General features: G+C 40.4%; 1 protein-coding gene across 5 annotated transcripts in view; it reads right to left on the bottom strand.

The window, feature by feature from the left end:
• Positions 1–19500, bottom strand: part of csmd1a (CUB and Sushi multiple domains 1a) — a 498833-nt gene that overhangs the window by 77943 nt on the left and 401390 nt on the right. For all 5 annotated transcript variants that reach the window (XM_072677610.1, XM_072677611.1, XM_072677613.1 and 2 more), the window contains exons 34-37: positions 14918–15121; positions 12605–12729; positions 11092–11188; positions 3599–3703 (exon numbers count right to left, since the gene is read on the bottom strand). In XM_072677610.1, coding sequence (XP_072533711.1) covers positions 3599–3703; positions 11092–11188; positions 12605–12729; positions 14918–15121 — 531 coding nt within the window. The remainder of the gene's footprint in view (positions 1–3598; positions 3704–11091; positions 11189–12604; positions 12730–14917; positions 15122–19500) is intronic.

The raw sequence follows: 19500 nt of genomic DNA, 5'->3' as shown, positions 1-19500 counted from the left end.
GATACCTGGGGAAGTTATTGGAGGTAAGGCTAAAAGCTAACCAGCTTCAGCTTGCTAACAGCACATCACACCCAATAGACCCAATGAGAGGACAGCATAGGGTTGGGCGGCATAATGGTAACACTGTTTACCACAGTATTTAAAATTATAACAGTATCTCTAAATGAGGATGGTATTTTAAAATGATGACAGGATGTGTCAGATTTCTATGCTGTATCTAGCTAGTACATGGCCAATATGCCTCTTTTATTCATGTGCATTTAAGAGAGCCGTGGGAGATCTGGGAGCTGTTGAAGCTCACTGATAGGCGATATTATGCTCTGAAAACAGGTGGGCAAAAAACAAGCCCACCATAGTTCTGAGTTTAGTGATGTGCTGAGTTTGAATGAAATTCTGGATGATTCAGAGAGTTTAATCTGTTAGGTGGAACACGCACAGTGCTGTGGTGCTGATCCTGCTAGCTAGCTTAACTTTTCTAAATCTAAGTCCAAACACGTCAAAATCATTTTGCCATTCTGATACTCCCAACAATATCCGTTCGACTTTGCTCTCTCACACACGTGTTTTTTTTTATCGTTAGTACTTGCTTCAGTCAACTGCAGCTGCACTGAGCTGGCATGGTGTGTCAGTTTAGAAATCAGAACTAAGCAAAGGCTAAGTAATCATATTTGTCTTTTTAACACTCAATGTGAGTCCGTTTTGATAAAATGTTTATAAATGGGGTTTCTGTCAGCAAGAATTGCAAGTGTTCTGCAGTGAACAGACTGTTATGCTAACTAAGTTGAAGATAAACATCACCTCTATTCAGATCCAGAACATTTCCAGTTGTTGTCAGACTGACTTTTTTAAATTTATTGAATGATAGATTTAAAATTGTGCTCAGTGTCTGATAAATAGTCTGTGACACTGTAAGCAAACGTAACTTTCTATTTGATGTTTTTTCAGTTGTTAAAATAATGTATACCGTGGTAGAATTTTGAGACTGTATGACGGAATGGAAAATGTGGATGGCACCCGATCCTAGGACAGCAACACTATCCGGTAAGACTTGGGAATAATTACAGTATACTTGTTACAGTGTTAAGACTATGTATGTTATAATATTCAGCTTTTGTGAGCAATCACAATGATGTTGACCAGCAGTAGAGCTTATCCTCTTTGTCCCACACGCTCTCTGTAAAATGAAAATCAGCGTGTTTTAAAAACTCAAATGCAGTCTTTGGCACCTTAATTAACTCATGAATCCAGCTTATACAGTCCCTCTTCTGATGTCCACCCCCAATTTGTAACCAAAGTCAGATTCTGTATTCATATTGCACACATCCATAAGGTTTCCAGGCCAGCCAGTCGACTTAAAGGTGCTTGAGTGAGCAAGCAGTCTGTGTAAAAGTATTAGTAACTATTTCTGTGCAAATAGCAGCTCTGTTTGGGAATCATAATGGACGATGCGGTCAGTAATTCAGACTTGACATTTTATCGTGTGTTCGGATGCTGAACCGAGCTGCTCTCACAGCCAAGCTGATTGTTATTATTGTACCACCATGGGTCATTACACCACCAGTTCAGAGAGTCTAATTGGACTCTCCCTTGACAGAGTGTGCCATAACTCTGGGACGCCTTTAGAGTTCACTTATTTATGGTGATTTAGAGCAGAGAAGCGGAGGAGTGAAAGATCCTTGCGTTATTTTCGGAGCCACCTGATAGGCACGATGGCAGGCATTAAGATAAGGGAAGTGCTTAATGCCCTTTCGGACGGAGTATCACTCTGTGCTACACTGTTTCAGCCACTGGCCACTGACTGCCTTTCCAAATGGATGCAGGCAGAGAGGCAGACAAATTGGGCTGTCCAGGTAAGTGGACTAAGGATAGAAATAGACAAATGGGCAGATGTGGGAAGTGAATTAGGTGAGGTGGCGTACAGCAGGGCCAAGTGGACAAAAGGCTATACACCGCATGCACAGGCATACTTATGGAGACCGAGGAACCCTGATGCTATCAAAGTTCAGGCCACAGGCCAGGACCCCATCTCAGAATAGAAAGGGGAACTTCACATCCCCAAACCACACAAAGCACTGCATTAGTGACTTTTAAAGGCATGCCTCCGGAAAATGACTTCCATTGCACTGCTCTTTCCAAAAATGTCACCAGCGTTTAAACAAGCTTTTAGGACCAAAGAGAGCCATGTGCAAAACTGGTATGGCCTACAGAACTGCCATTTATCCAAAATAGATTTGAAGCACTTACAATATAAACGTCAGAATAAAAATCACAACACCGTAAACACTTCTGAAATGTAACACTAAGGCCTAAACTGATCAAACTTTTCCGAATAAGATGCTAAGTGAGGATCAGCTTATGCCTTTGATGCAAAACTAAACACAACCACAAAAGACCTGCTCTCAGGTCAGTGTTCCAACTCTGAGACATTTAACAAATATAGGCCTATGAAGGTTATATCACAGGATATGCATTTTGCTCATGGTCTAGTAAAATTCCCAGTTAAAGTGGAATTCCACTGATATCCTAGTTCACCTCCATGGAAGTAAACAAACGCAGAATGAAAACGAAAAGCAGAATTGAGCTGTGCGCGTTCATGTAGATGCTGCTGAATTGTTGGAAAATTTTTTTATTTTTTTTTCTCCCATCACTTAATGAGCATTTGTTGATGTTTTTTAAGTAATGAACTGAAATCATATTTTTTATATTCTGTTAAACTATACTTACATAATTTACTCATAGTATTATACCACTATTATATATTATTATTTTACTATTATCAATGTTTGTGTTCAATGTTTTTTTGTGTGCTATTCTTTTGTTTTTATGATTTGTTTTCTTTGTAAAAGTCTCTGTCATCATTATTAATAATAAGTGTTATTATAACTATTATCCATCCATCTTTTTTATACTCAGGGTCGCTGTGGGTCAGGAGTCTACCTGGAATCATTGCGCACAAGGCAGGTATACTTCCTTTGCAGGGCACAGACTAACACACACACACACAGACAGACACACACACAAAGACCCTTTCACTCCCACACTGGTGTAATTTAGCATAGCCGGTTCACCTACCATGTGTATCTTTGGGTGGTGGAAAGAAACCAGAGCACTCACAGACATGAAAGAACATGCCAAACTCATAGGCAGTGACCGGAGCGAGGACTGAACCCACAACCCCAGACCCGTGGAGCTGTGTGGCACACACATCTGACACACCACTGTGCTGCACATTATTATAATTGTTATTAGTAGTATTGTTATCACTATTATCACTCAGCTCTGCACTTCCCTGCTACAGAGTCGATCTCAAGTTTTTTTTTCAGTTTGACACAGTTTAGGATTAGAAACAAAGATTATTTCAAACTGCTGTTCCCTCCAGTGTTGGAATTTTGTAAAATCAGTGAAAATAAATCTCTAAAACAATGACTTAGTGTGACAGTACTGGGCTGTACTGAGAAATATCTATTTGTGTGTGGGCAAGTAAGTCTACCTGTTTAAACGCGTATGTGAGTACACATAATGTGTGTGCCTCTTTAAGTGTTTGAATTGTAAACACAAAAGAGAGCGTCCTGAGCTGAACTCATGCTTCTGTACTCACTTTTGTACTCAAGGTGAAATCCGGCGGCGACGACACTGATGTCGGTGTGGAAGTGGAGGTAGAGCTGGTTGGAAGTGCTGTTCAACAAGGCTGGCGCTGTCGTACCTAGAATACAATATGAGAGAGGCGTCTCAGTGAGAAAAAGTGTGTGTGTGTGTGGGTTGGGGGGATTAAAAAAAAACCCTCACAAGTACCTTCAGGCCGAGGTCAGCCAAATTAGCTGAACGCTAACAGAAGGACGCTGGTTCGGGAGAAGGTTAGTAGCTGTTAATCATGCCACAGGAATCCTTCTCACTTATGAAAGGCAAGCTCTGTTTGGAGGTCATCCAAACAAAATGAAAGACAAGTACAAAAAAGACTGAGGGTGGAGCAAAATTGTGTGTAGATATATACAGTACGGTAACTTTTTTTTTTTTCTGACAGGCTGTTGTAATTGAAGTTTGTCACTGGCCTTCTAAAAGCCAGACTAGCATGAAAGAACTTTCATCTCATGTTTTTAGGGAAGTCCATCATTATTCCACACAACAGGATAACAGGAGAGTTATCTCTGCTTTGAGTGTCCCTATTTTGTTCAAATGCAAGACACCATAGTGCAATGTAATGTGCTGATTGACAGGTCCTTCTTTACTCAATCCTGTCTGAAATGCAGTAAACACAATTACGGTGCATGGAAACAGCAGCGATTGTATATTTGTCTGTGCTGTGATCAACCTCTTCTTATTTGCGAAGCTGTCTTTGTGTCAAGCTTCATGCCTTAATAAATCTCACATGTAGGCATTTGCATGCCTCTGGCGTTATATAATATAGTGGCACATGTACAGCGCAAATACGATCATTTATAATATTGCCTGGCAACCTCCCTTCAAAAGAAAGCTGTAATTCAGACTCTGGGTCACATTAGCTGGAACATGAGTAATTATTAGCATTCACCAGAAACAAACATATTAGTCTCCCCAATGCTTTCTCTTTCCTTATTTGCCCAACCCCCCCACCCACACACACACACACACACACACACACACACACACACACACACACACACACACAAACACACAAGCACACACACACACACACACACACACACACACACACACACACAACCTTATTTCTTTTACTGATGTCCTTTTGGGAATTCAGGTACACTTCAAACACTCCATACCTAATGCAAATTAGGGGAATTTTGTAAAGAAAAATGAACAACAAAAGATTGTATTTACAGCTCGGTACGTCGTTTTCTACAGAACACTCTTCTGAGTTTTATGTTAAAGGAATTCATCATTAAATAATTCTAGCACTGCTAATGAAAAATGACTAACAAAGAAAAGAACATAGAAACCCCAGTGCTAGCATTGCTAATGTAGAATGTAAATGTCAGGTAGATAAGAATAGGTTAGATGGTTCAGAAACATCACTTAATGTAAAGGTTCTAAATAAATTTAAAGGGTCCTTTACACTCACATATCTCTATTACAAACATGGTTCTTAATGGAACTTCTTTTGTAAAAGGTTCTATATAGCACAGAAGAGGATAATAATTTCAATTACAGTCTTTTTGGCACACACTTATGTCTATGAACACATCCCATCCAAAAAATCTCTTTCTCTTACACACACACACACACACACACACACTCTCTCACAGAACTTTGTGAACTACATTTAATAATAAGGTATTTGTAATCAGCATGACTGTATACTGTCCACTTGTAGTACATGCTTTTGCTCAGATATACGCTAATTTAGAAAAAAGGTGTGCTTGATAAGATGGTAAGTGGGTGGAATGTATTGTCGTTTGAGGGATAGGCAGTTTAGGTGTCCTTACAATGTTAATGTTCTTCCTTGAGGTTTCTGCAACCACATGCTAGAATGTCACCGATGTGTTAAACTGCTGTATACACTGAGCTCAATGTCTTCTTTATTACTGCGCCCTGTTTCAGAAATGGAAGACCCTCTGATTACTTACCACAAAGCACATAGACAGATACCAGTGGACAATGCTGATTTTCTACATAATCACTGTGTTGGGCTCAATGCAAAAAAAAAACAAAACATAAAAATGACCAGTCCAGTCAAATCAATATTTGTGTCATCCACCTGAATTCACAGAGTACATATCACTCAATCCAGGATCAAGCTACTGAGCACATTTGTGTGGGCCCACTTGATCTAACAAATTAGACCATTTAATCTTGTTTTCTTAGTGACACCAGCATTTGCGGTTTATCTGTGAACGACTCACGCTGATGACAAAGAGATTGAAGTAATGTATTTTTTTTTAAAGTCCAGAATTCAACAGCAGCTCACACGGTACATAACTGAACCTCATCGATACATCAGTGTCAAAAATCTGCAGCCAGTGATGGCTAAGCTATGCCTATATGACATGCGTTTTGTACTATTTGGAGTTCGAGACAGTATGACTCATGCTGTAGTAGGCATGTATTAGTCCCAGTGCATTACGCTGATGACTGAAGCCTGAAAAATGCTCCTTTGCGCTTGAATGACTTGACTAATAATTTCTGGATGAGGTCTGACAGCCCCATAGAGCTCGTCCAGTGTCCGGCTATTCAGCACTCCCTCATTTCCATTAGCTAGACAGCAATCTGCTGCATTTCTTAGGCCTGTCAGATGAGAGCTCGATGAGCCTAAATAGATTTTGCCGGATTGAATATGGTACATTTAGAGCAGCACATTACATTAGATGCCAGTAGCAATTGTTATGACAAGGAAATACCTCTAAGGAAATACCTCTATTAGCAACGTACGACTTTAGAGAGGGTGGTCCTTTGGTTGGATGGATGAGGAGTGTTCATCCTATTTGCACAAGTAAACACTTCCTCTAGGGCTTTATGGTAAATGTCTGCTGTGTAAATGCCTGCTAAACAAACACTGTGACCACGCGTATCCCTGAAAAAGACCCTAAAAGGAGCAATCAAGAGCATTTTGTGTTGGGCTTGTCAATCACACAACTGGCACGCCGATGATCTTATTTTCGGCCAAACGGCTTGGCATGAAAAACAGAAGAAGCGAACTGCTCGGCTCAATTTAATTCGAAATCCATAAATTCATTTGCGATTCTTCACTAGGAGGTTTGGCAAAAGAAAAGTTTGTGGACAAATTGGAACCTCCTTTGCCAAAACACATTACAATCCCATTAGAAAATGGAAACCAAGAAAATTGCACTTATCTTACATGAGAATTCTAGCCATTATGCTAAGTATTATTAAATGCAGCCATGTGTTTTAGATCAAAATATTTGGGCAGATTTATTACTTGAAGCTTGAAATCATTGGGCTTCCATGAAATGATGAAATAAGGGCAAGCAGGGCTGTATAGAGCAGGGCTCTGAAGTAGGCTGTGACTGGGTGCTGTGGGCTTTAATAGTCTACCTAGCCTCTGTAGATACATTTGATCACATACAGTAAGTAATAGCCAATAGCTAAGTGTGTTTAGTTTAGGCTGCTTGAGAATATGTGATAGGCATACAAAGAATCCCCCCAGAACTAACCATCCAACATCAGTACCTGCCATCATTAAAGTAATCAAGTAATGTAATAATATCCTCACAGCAATGTTCCAACCTCTAGTGAAAAGCCTTCCCAAACGGACTAATCATACCCTTGGACTTAAAGTGCACGTGCACCAGCTGTAGTGGATCTGATTAGTGAACTATTGAGGCATGAAAGCTCTGAAATATGAATTCTATATCAAGAGATGTGATTGGGTAGAAAAGCGAGGGATGGCAGGAATAAAAGAGGGCTGGTGGTGGTAATGAAAAGCTGAAGAGAGTGAATCAGTACTCAGAACCTCTAGAGCATATTTGGTGGTTTTAGTTAGACAAATGTCAAAATAGAAGCAGTTTGGAAGAATGCCAACTCCTTCTGGCTTTTTTGGCAACTGCTGGAAAATGTTAGGAAGTTGGGTGTTTTTTTTCTGGTAAAAAAACAAAAACAAAAACAAAAAACATTACATTAAGGATAGGGTTGATAAGGAGAAGAGCTGAGGAGCAGCATGCCAACTTAATTATCTGCTGCAGCTGGAAAATAAAACAGACCGAATTGGCAGTCGGTGACTCGGCAGTTTGAGATAGGGAAGTGAATGTCACCAAAGGCCAACAAACCAGACTAAATTTCCATATAAAAGTCTTGGCTGCAAAACATGCTCTGCGTATAATGGAATGATGAGATGATAGCATTGCTACGAGTGCTATGCAATCTCTAATAAAGTAGAGAGGGAAATCTAAAATATCCCAACACACTAATGCATTCTGAGCTCATTTTAAAGCAAAAAAAAAAATTGGCTCAATTCCTCCAAACTGTCTTCATGGCATTATTATGTAATGGATTTGGGTTGGAATGGCCCTTTAATGTATTCTGTAGCTTTAATGAAAACATTGCATTACCGTTGTTTCATTTATCGATATAATCTCAAAAAGTAAGTATGAAAAGCAATGCTACATTTTACTTAAAATAACATCTCACACAATGCTTAAATGTATCATAGCAAGCTGTCCAAATGTGGAAGGTAATTATATAAAAAAATATATCTTTAAACGATAAAAAAAAATAAAAATAAAAATCCTTGCACAATTGAAATTGAATTGGGATGTGATGAGCTGCAATTAATCGTGTATGATGAAAAGAAAGAGGAGACAGGAACACAAAACATATCTGACAGTTTAATTAAGGGTATTATCCTAATGGATTTGTGACTAGAGAAAGAATGAAACGGCTGATTGTGACGAGAAAGCAGGCTCAAGACAAAGAGGCTCAGTCGACAGACGACAGTGGAGGGACTAACGTTTTTTAAACGGGCCACCAAACAATTTGTCTAATGTTTCCGGAACCGCAAGCCTTGGTGTCACCATGCTTGGGTATGGCTCAGAGCCAGTGCAATGTGAACCGTAAAGCTAAAAACGAGCTGACGAAACGTCTGTTTTCAGCTCCTCGATCACAGGACTGCATCGAGTGAATTTCCTGAGCGCTTCCTGGGCTGTGGTGATGGTGGTGAGTGGGCGACATGCCGTTTAGCATGTGCTGGCAGAATTAGGACTGCAGGGAAAGAAAGCTGTGCTAGAGTTGGTGTGAGATCATGCCAGGCTGAATGTAGCCGGAAGCGGCCTGTGCTCCCCAGCAGAGTGACCTTTTGCTGGCACACTAGCGAGCGCTGGGGTTGAGTTTAGCGAAGGCATGTTGAAAGCGCTGCTGCAGGCCTGGCCACAAATCTGTCTGCAGGGACAAGCAGCAGAAAAAAAAAGACGTAGCCTCCTCCCTCTTCGGAGGCCTCGGCTTCTCTCTGCACTCCGGCTGCGAGCAGTTTGCGTTGTTTTGTTGAATTACTACACAAATAAGACAATATACCATAAACAAAGCATTTCTGCCTGTAGATTTCCTAAAAGAGCAGCATGTCTAGGAGTTGACCCACTGAATATTCCTTTTCTGGTACGTAACTGCTGGTACCTGCGGGGATGCTCTGCACAGGTTGGCGATAAGAAAGTAGGTAGTTGCAGTTTGATCCTGATGTGAATCAGTTCACTTTACACAGTTCCAACATGATCAGTGATCAGCACCCTGCATTTTCACATATTCTTACCTGCTCTTCTCTATGAGGTATTGATGTATTTAGTGTGATCTGTACCTAAATAACAAACTTGCAAAGAATGCACCAAGTATTTAATTATAAGTAAATAATCATGGTTGTGTCCCAATTCAGGGGCTGAATCTTTCGGAGGATGCATTTGCATTTACATTTACAGCATTTAGCTGATGCTCTTATCCAGAGCGACTTACAACGTTACTCATATTACAGAGGTGGGCCAACGTAGTGTTAGGAGTCTTGCCCAAAGACTCTTATTGGTGTAGCGCATCATAGTCACCCAGACCAGACTAGACTAATGGCATTGTTTGTCTCCAACGTGGTGTGGTAGCTCACTGGCAGGTAGTGGTGTTATCTGTTGCGCCACACCAACCACTGATATATGCGGTAGATATGGTGGATGCGATAGACTGGTGGATGCGGTATATAAAAGCTGCATAGACTTCGAAGGCCGAACTGACTGCTTTTGAAATCTGATCTACGGTGGATTTCCTGTTTGTGTCACAGCAATGCTGTTTCTGCCCTTACCGTTGCTCACGAAATGCTGCTCTTGTCACCTAGCAACCTTGACGGCTGCAGTTGGCATGCAGTGAATCTGGGGATATGTTGGTTGGTGAAGGAGCCACTCATAGGATACAAAGTAGCCTTCGAATGGGACAGCCTAGTCGCACCACTGTGACGCAATCAGTATTAAAATGCAGCCTCCAAAAAACGCAGTCCCTGAATAGGGACACAGCTATTATCTGTTAAATTAAGTGATTATTGCACGCATAGTAGCACTAAATACTGCTGTGTATGCCCAGTAGTTTTCCAATTTTGTAACATTTTGTGCATATATACACTTTTTTATGTGTAAAAATTGCTACAATTGTGTGATGATTAGTCGGATTATTAAGATTATTATTTTTAAACAATTTCAGTAAAACAAACTATATTTATTTATTTTTCCTTCTTATCCATTTCATTCTGGTCAGGGTCACGGTGGGTCTGGAGCCTACCCGAAACCATTGAGATCAAGGCAGTAATACCCTCGGACAAGGTTCCAGTCAATCACAGGGAAAAACACACACACACACACACACACACACACACACACACACACACACACACACACACACACACATTACCTGCTGCGCCATTGTGCAGTCTTCTGCCAAAATGCCTATTTTTATTATGTGACAAAAAGACAAAAAACTCAAGAAGTATGCTCCTGAAAAGTCTATTAAAGGAAGGTGCACTTAATGATTTCCTTTAAAAATGAATCAATGTAAAATAAAACAAATAAAATTTGTTAAGGGCACAAAAAGACAAAATATGTGAAAAAATAAAATTGGTATGTTGGATATCCAGCAAAAATGTGTGCGTGATGATTCTAGCAATCCCTTTACCCGCTGCACGGACAGTTAACGGCAAAATACTGTATGTGCATAATGAAATTAATGACACGTGCACTAATGGCATTGTTTGCAGCAGTCATAACACCCAGTCTTTCAATTAAACGCACACAGCTGTTTAGTTGTGGGAATCTTGTTGCTGTAATTAATTGGGACGAAGAGAAAGCAATGTGAGCTGCCAACTGGATCCCAAAAGGTCCCTGGAATTGATACTGCTATTCGTCCAACTTTTAAATGAGGGCATTCATCTGTTGTGCCGAGGATGGCACGGGGGCGGCCTTGGCGTGCTCCCAACTCAGCTACTTCCGCAATTTCAAGGGCATAAAACCAGTGGAAGAGACTGGCTGCGAGCTTTTATTGGGATATAAAAAAAATAATGAGCTCGAAAGAATGACACAACGTGGAGATGAGCACAGTCACCATGTGCTGCCAGAGTGGCGTCAGCCTAATGGACTGACTACTGGAACAAGCCATTAAAAAGTGCTTAATGAAGAACACACGCACCTGAAAAGCTGCCTAGCTTCGGAGCAGTCATATCACCACCATCGTAGATCTCCAAGGAGTCCCAGTTGTGCTCTGTCGCGAAGCTCATGACTTGGATCTGGGGGATAAAAATAAATGTTACTATCAGAAAATTGACAGAAATATCGCCATTTAACTCCCTTAACTGTGCTAAAATCATTTCAGGGTCATCATATGAGATGATACACCAATGTTCAATAAAGACTTTTGAACATTGCATTATTAATAATAACTGCAATAAACAATTCATAGTCTGACTAATGCAATTTATTAACACCAGGTTTACAATTTTCAAGCAATGGTTAAAGATCATCATCAGTTCTGGTCCTGGGGGGATAGTGTATATGATGTCCCAACCAGATCTGATCTGAATCACTAAATGCAGAGGATCAGCCAATACTGATACAATCTTTGTGCTGTATAAATAATACAGCCCCACAGTTTAGACAGGACGAGCTGCTGAGCACTGCAGTCAGGTCTGGTATCTGTTGCTGTTTGTCGAAGACTGGTATGAAATAACTGGTTTATAGTGGGTGAATGTGCTGTGTGTACTCTTTAGTAAGCTGTGCGGTTCTCCCGCTGGTAAAACAGAATCTGTGATAGTTTTATAAAGATTCAGATATTATGGTCTGTTTTTATGTTCCACTGTGAAACAACTCCACACTGCAGACTCTAAACTCTTTCATTTACCTTCTGTCCTGAAAATGTCCTTACTGCTGCCAGCTGTGCAATAATGTCTTTTAATGGCACCTTGAGGACAACAGATAGTGCTCTGAACACTGTGGTTTAAACAAAGACTGAGTACCGGATTGGGATTAAAATAGCCGATACTCGAACCATTAAAACATGCCTGGATAGGCCCATTCCTAGTATTCATCTCACATGCTAAACATACCAATTAAATCTAAAATTAAAATTAACAGATGAGAGCTGAAATCATCACACCCTCTAGGGCCAGACATGTTGACCACTGGATTGCTCCACAAATAACACATGGGTTATTTTTTTCATAATTTTAGGCACCAATATAGAATTCAGCTGATATAGTATAGTATAATATAGGCACTGATATAGAACTGTAATTTATAATATATAACGTGGTCTAGTGCAAAAGGTTTGGAATGGTGGCTTATGATGGATCGCAGCCAATATGATTGTTGTAGTAGCATTATTCTTTGTAGCTTGTTCCGGATTTAGATCCTACTGGATATTCATCAGTGTGAAGTGATGCATTGTTGTTGTATATGGCTTTCGGGCCAGTACAGTTTGATCCTGCCAAAGCTCTGCTCTATGCAACTGCATCTAAAATATGTGCACGCTATTTACTGCACCGCCATCTGCAGCGAAGCCTATTTCACAACTCTAAAATTAGCCGGCGTAATTCAGCAGCCGGGCGGTTGACTCCGGGATGAAATGTGCTCCAGCCTGTCATGTCGCTCGGCCGCAGCTTTATTGCTTCTGATGAGTTTCGGGCGCATCTCTCTCTGGTACTTGCCTGGATGCCGGCTCCTTCGGTGACGGAGATTCTCCACACGCAGTTCAAGCTGTTCCCGTAGGGCTCAGGAAAGCCAGGGGAGAGGATGGTGCCTCGCCTTTCTGTAAGATTCCCACTACAAGGAACTGTGGAGGAGGAGAGAGGGAAAAAAGGCAGAGAGCAAGGTTGAAGGAAGAGCCACAGAGACTATATGGAATCATTTTTGGCAACCCTTAGGCAATGTGAACTATGCCCGTCATCATCCTGAGAAAACTGCAGCATCCCTGAATGGTTCATGCCAAGCCAAAACAAAAAAAAATCCTGTTTTTCTAGAGGCTCTTGTATGATCTCACACTCAATCCTCCTTCCCTGACTACAGCCCAGGCAGAATGTGGAAGTAGTGCACACTCAAGTTTCATTAAATCCATGAATATGGAACAATGCATATTTCATGAGTTACTGGAATGTGCCGATGGGCAAATCTTTGCCAGGAGAGTTCAAGAGGTGAGAATATATAAAAAAAGATGAGTCACTAAAAATTGCACATCAGCAAGTGTTCTAAATGCTCCAGAAATTGTGTCACTGTAGTCTGACAGCAAGTGGGCTCCAAATCAGGAGTCCAGAAATACAGCTTGGGGCTAGGGGTGAAGCAAAGCAGAACTTGTGGACAAAACATGTGCCTCTTAAGAGATGCCATCAAGCCAAAAAATTAAACCCAGCGGGCTGACATTCTAAACCCCAGTGAATACTGCCATTTCGCCCTTAAACCAGAAAGCTTAAACCAAACAAGTTGTCCAAGGTTGCCAGGACCATGGCAAATCTCCAAAATCTCTGCTTCCATAAAAAGGCTACATTCTCAAACTGTAGACATTCAGACTGTAGCCCGAAGTCAGCCTCTTTCAGAAAGTTGCTAAAGAAGGCTTAAAATACACTTCGAATACAGCAGTGCACCAGTGCAGTACATTTAAAACAAGGACCAGCCACTTAGAGCCAAGCTTGGTTTATAGTAGACTTTCAAATCTCATGCTACCTATATATTTGTATGCAGTTGTGTTCTGTATACATATTGATTAATTTGTACAGCCTAAATGGTTTTCAGCATTTTTACAATACTGCCCAACTGCACATACTGTTCAGCAAGCATAAATACTGTCTTAAAAATGGGTTCTGTAGTAAAGGCAATGGTTCTATGTAGAGCTATGACAACTCAAACTTTCATTTGAATGCTTACATGGTTCTCTGATTGGTTCAACTGTTCTTTATATTCAAACAAAACAAACAAATTAACAAACAAACAAGTTAAACAAAAAAAAGTTTGGGATCCCAGTCACAATTTCTGTTACTGTGAATAGTTATGCAAAGACAAGATGAACAGACCTCTAAAATAAAGTTGAACACATGAACACATTCTTTTCTTTTTTACCATTTTTATCAAAACTAAAGTGGCCTTCACTGCAGGATAATGATCCTAAACACACCTCAAATTCCACAATGGACTACCTCAAAAGGTGCAAGCTGAAAGTTTTTTCCAAGGCCCTCACAGTTCCCTGAACTAAACATCATTGAAAATCTGTGGATAGGCCTCAAAAGAGCAGTGCAGCAAAACTGCCCAAGAACCTCACAGAACTCGAAACCTTTTTCAAGGAATGGATGATAGCCCCCCAAAACAAGAATTGAAAGACCCTTAGCGGCTACAGAAAAAGCATTATAAGCTGTGATATTTGCCAAACTTAGTGCTGACTACTACTATCTATGAAAGATAGAAATAAAAAAGTAATCTTGTTTAAAATATTCAAGAAATGTGTCATGTTTAACTTTGCCTTTCTGAAAACCAAGTCATCTTTTACTGACTTTACCACTAGCAAAACTCTTGCTCCTTTACATTCTTAAAATAAAGTTGCCATAGAAAGGCCATAGAAGTACTGCTTTTGGTAAACTAATATTCTGATTTTCTGTGAAACATCTAAAATTTGTCTGCCTCAATATTTCGGGACACAAGGATAATGAAACCAAATCTGATTTCTTAGACAGAAAATTCCTTCATTCTGCAGTTTCTTGTAGCCCGCATGGGGAGTGGTCAGAGCACAAGGTCAGCTGCTCTACATTCCCCCAGAGAGTGTAAAGGTTACGTCCCTTGCTCAGGGCGGAAAGCACTGCATATTCGGGCAGTGTTCGGTCAGCATTCGGGTTGGAAATGTCATCCTCGCGTTGCGCTTTAACAGTTAAAAGCCCTCTGCCTGCCTTTCAGCCCTGCACTCTCTGATTGTCCACGTTTTGAACAAAAGCATAAACAAAGATAAAATGGTATTCATAGGAACGGAGACAGGAGCTTACCTATGCAAGTGGGGATACTGTCGTTCCATTGTGCCAGGGCATTGGGGACGGCGTGGCACTTGATAGCTTTGGATCCCTGGAGGAGGTATCCGGGGCTGCACTCGAAGCGGACAATGGAGCCGGCTGAGAACTCCGAGCCGATCCGCCTGCCGTATCTGGGCTCTGGGATGGAGCTGCACTGGGTATCACTGGTGCGTGGCACAGCTAGACAGGTGCAAATGGATTTCTAATCAAAACGTTGCAGATGTGTTGTGCGGCGCCTCGACCAGTTACAGCACACAGGTCTCCTTTATTTGCTGTGTTTTTCAGATGAAGCGGTGTTATTGTAGTGAGAGCTGGCAGACCCCCATGCATAATGAATGGCCAGTGCAAGGGAAGTCAATGTAAAAAGTGTTTATTTCAAGTCGTTTTAGAGCATTTCTATTGACCCATTCATTATGAACTTTTGACACAATGTAAAGAACAAGTGCCAAATTAAAATTGACAAAAATTGAAAGCTGGCAAAATGGAGATGTTTGGAAAGTGTTTGCGTGATGTCGACGGTATACATTCCATAAAGAACATTGGTGTTCAATTCAGCACATATGAGTTTAATACTATCTACTGCATACCCATATTCATTTTACCTGTTCACCTGATCTATTACAAAAATATGTAAAAGGCATATATTCACATTCATTCAAATGCATAGAAATGTTACATTTGGTGCATTTTGAAGCATTTAGTTTGGAAAGCTCAGGTTTAACTGTATTGAATTTACCAGGCTATTTTCCAGGCTTTTTTAGTGGCTGTTACACCCACCATAACAGTCTGTTAAAATGATTTCCACTGATGGAATTTTTTGCATTCAATGTGAAAATTGAAAATTGAAATTTTAATTCAAACTGAAAAGTGATGCAAGTGGGAGGAATCTTTTCTATTAGCAAAGATCCTTTACATTCACTTATTTACACATTTAAAGGCTCTTTCACACACATCCCTTTTTCACAAAAATGCAAAACATCAACTTCATGGAACCAAAATGGTTCTTCCAGGGCATCATTCAAAGAACCCTTTGTAGCACCTTTATTTTTAGACTGTAGAAGCTGAGAGAGCTGAAACAGAGTTTACATTATACTTTGTAGCAGAGATATTTAGATTGCTTATGTAAATCATTCAAATACTTGAATAATTTTGGGAATGTTAGGAAATGTTTTAAATGGGTTAGAACAATACAGGGTTAAACAATATAGTTTTGCATGAAGAGAAGTTGTGCTTTGTGGTTTTAATATGTTTTTCTTCTTTGTTCACATTAAAACAAATGGAAATGTCTGAAGACCAGAACCTTTCAGTACCAATGGTAATGGTACCAATGCAAATGTAATTCTAGCTGTGTAATTGAATTCAGTTCTATTTGAACAGTGTAGCACTGGAGTAGGCAAAATGCCTCTGAACTTTACACCACGCAGGAGCTGCAGTACTGTATAGACATTTTAGCTGGATCCTTTCATTTTTCCTTTTTTTATACGGCGGAGCTCTGCAGCATCTTTGATGCCGCCGCTGCTTGTGTCTGACTTTCATCTGATGCTTGTGGATGTGCAGAAGCAGGCCGGGAGGACTCAGCACCATCGCTCCGCTGCCTCCATGTGCCAAATGAACTGTCCTAACTGTCAGAGAATATTTCTCACGCCCCCCACCATCCCCACACCCCCACCCCCCCAACCCCACCATCTCTTTCCCTATCCTATCCCGTGCCCTATAAAACGACTAGGAGAGATAAAAAGAGACAAAGTGTGCACGCTTCGACCTACTATATGCGTGCAGCAAAATCTGCCCATGAAAAGATCCCTAATAGATCAGCCGGTTTTATGAGGCAGCTGACAAAAAGCTTTAAAAGCGCATGTAATTCACATGTCTCATTCATGGCTTCTTTTACACTGTGTGACATGTCCAACTGTACGTTATATGAGCCAGAGGCCGAGGTACGACGGTCACTGAACTCCCTGCTCAATTTATATTACATACTTACTAACATGTAGATACATGATTACACAATTAATGACCAGTAAGTTATTCTGTGTCAGCAAATATGGTAACTATGGGAAACAAATAACAGTATTTATGTATGTATATTCCTCTTGTATTTAGAAACACAAATGCAGTGTCAACTGAATATTTCAAATTGAAACTTCTGGCAGGATTTCTCTGTTTTCTGTGTTCAATAAGCTTCGAGTGAGAAATAATTAAACAAGGCTTCGCTAGAGAAGTCGTTTCATGTCGTATATTTGTCCTGGGGGTCTTAGGAGGGTAAATGCGGAGGAACAAAATTATAATGGCACCCCGGTGACACGAGCCCCCAGGGTCTGCCTTGAGGATCACCTGCAAGGATCCGACCTCCGTCACCCTCATGTGAGCCACTCAAAAAATCATTCCCCATTCGAGTTCATTTGGAGGGAAATGCATTCCAAATTATATCAAATTCCGGCCCCCTTCGTTCATTTGGCTCTATTGTGTATCAGTTATGACACTGTGATTGCAGCTGCCGGCTCCTCTGGCTGAACCACTTGGGTTGTTTCCCCTGGAGGCTCAGCACAGGCATACTGATGAGCAGACCAGAGCCCCAAAACACCCACTGTAATGCTGCACTCTTCGAACAGCCCCATGCCCCTTTTGGTGTGAGTTTCCCTTTGGAGCTTGCAAATCTGTGAATATGTGTAGTTAGACATGTGATGCTAATGTGGGCTAGAGGGCAGCATTGTGTTTATTAAACCACAACGTACAGAACTGTGCAAAAGGTGTTAAACATGTAAAACATGACATAATAAACACAGAGCTTTTTTGTTGCCAAAAATATGTTATGAAGAAGTTAAAAGTACAAAAATCTACTATATCTACAAATTTCTCCTAAAGCTAGTTTACATACACTCATTGTGGATCAGTATGTTGTGGTAATATTGGGATTTTTTAATGATTACTTCAAATTGTTCTTTTTCTGTGGCAGAATTAGTGTACAACATATATATTTAATAGAATGTATATACAGTACACTTAATATTTGGTTAGCTTTGCCTGGTGAAGTGCTTCTTCTCTATGATGGAGAACCTCTTGTAGATGGTCCATCATAAAAACAAAGGGTTCCACTACTGTTACAAGTCAAATAATCATTTTCCAGAACTACACTATAAGTCAAAATGCTTGTGAGTACCCCTTAAAATGAATGCATTCATCTACTTTCAGTTGCACCTATTGCTTACACAAATGTACAAGAGCAAACACGCACAGCTTGTCCAGCCTCTGTAGAGACGTACTGCCAATAGAAAAGGACTCTCGGGAGCAGATAAACAGGAACCTATTGGCACCATGCGTAATGCAATCAAATGCTCATAGCAGTGCTCCAAGATCTAGTAGAAAGTCTTCTCTGGGCAGTAGAGACAGTTACTCCAACATTAGCAGAATTAACTAGTTTGAATACCCTTGATTTTAGACGCAACAATGAATGATGAGGTGTCCCGGTATTTTTGTCCACATAGTGTATTTTTTAAAGGTTTGAGAATAGAACTCTGGAAGAGCCATTCCATAGGCATAATGCCACCCTAACCCATAACTGATGTATGTCTGTGGTCGCTGTCCTGTTAGAACACTCAACTGTATTGGTGTTGAACCATCTAGCTGGAGTCTTGGGTAATTCTTCTTCTTTACTATTCCATCTGTTTCATCCAGCCCCAGAGCATGATTATACCACCACCATGCTACCCTAGTGTCTTGGGGTTGAAGGCATTATTTCTACTCCCCCAAAAACAGCTCTGGTTATTATTGCCAAACGAGTCAATATTTGCCTCATCTTACCATCCAACTTTCTTTTAAAGCCATTTTCTTTGTGCGGATTTTCCAGCAGAAGCTTTTTCTTTCCTACACTCTACATTTTTTCAACGGCTTCCAGTTCTTGGGTTGTTCCTGACCATCCAAACCAACTTCCTCTTAGCTGAGGGTCACAGTTTGGGTCTTCTGCCAAAGGTGGCTATGCCTCCCAATAACTTGTACCTAAATATAAAACAGTTCAGATATGGTGCCAAGAGATATCTACAATTATCCTGAACAGATTTGCACTGAGCTCTTCAGACTCACCCATTGCACTGTGGGTTGGTCAATCTAGTGACAGCTGCCAAACAAATCCTTTTTATGAGGTCAGCTGTAGTCAATCGTGATCACTAATAGGCAGTTAGGAGGCCTTGGCTTCGGCAAGTCAAAAGGCATTTTGGAACTTTTCAGCACCACTAAATGAATAATCTACATGGGAGTATGGATCATTTTTAACCATGTACATATAATTTTGAACAGTATTAATTTTAGACCAAAATATTGAAAAACAAATTCCACACCATGTCTATGATTAGTGTATGGGAACCTTTAAACACAACTATACATAAAATCAATACTTGCTTGTATTAATGTGTTTTTTCCTCTTATTAATGTATTTTTCAAGACTTTTGCACAGTACTGCACATAAAAGGAATGTTTGTCATATCACAGATATTTCAAAGTATATTAAATTACATATACTGTATTAGATATAGTTTATTTTTTTTCTATTTGCTTTGTTTTTT

Source organism: Salminus brasiliensis, chromosome 4, assembly GCF_030463535.1.
Source record: "Salminus brasiliensis chromosome 4, fSalBra1.hap2, whole genome shotgun sequence".
In the NCBI taxonomy this organism is placed as follows: Eukaryota; Metazoa; Chordata; class Actinopteri; order Characiformes; family Bryconidae; genus Salminus; species Salminus brasiliensis.
Note: the sequence above shows the minus strand (reverse complement) of the source record. Positions and strands in the feature narration are given on the sequence as shown.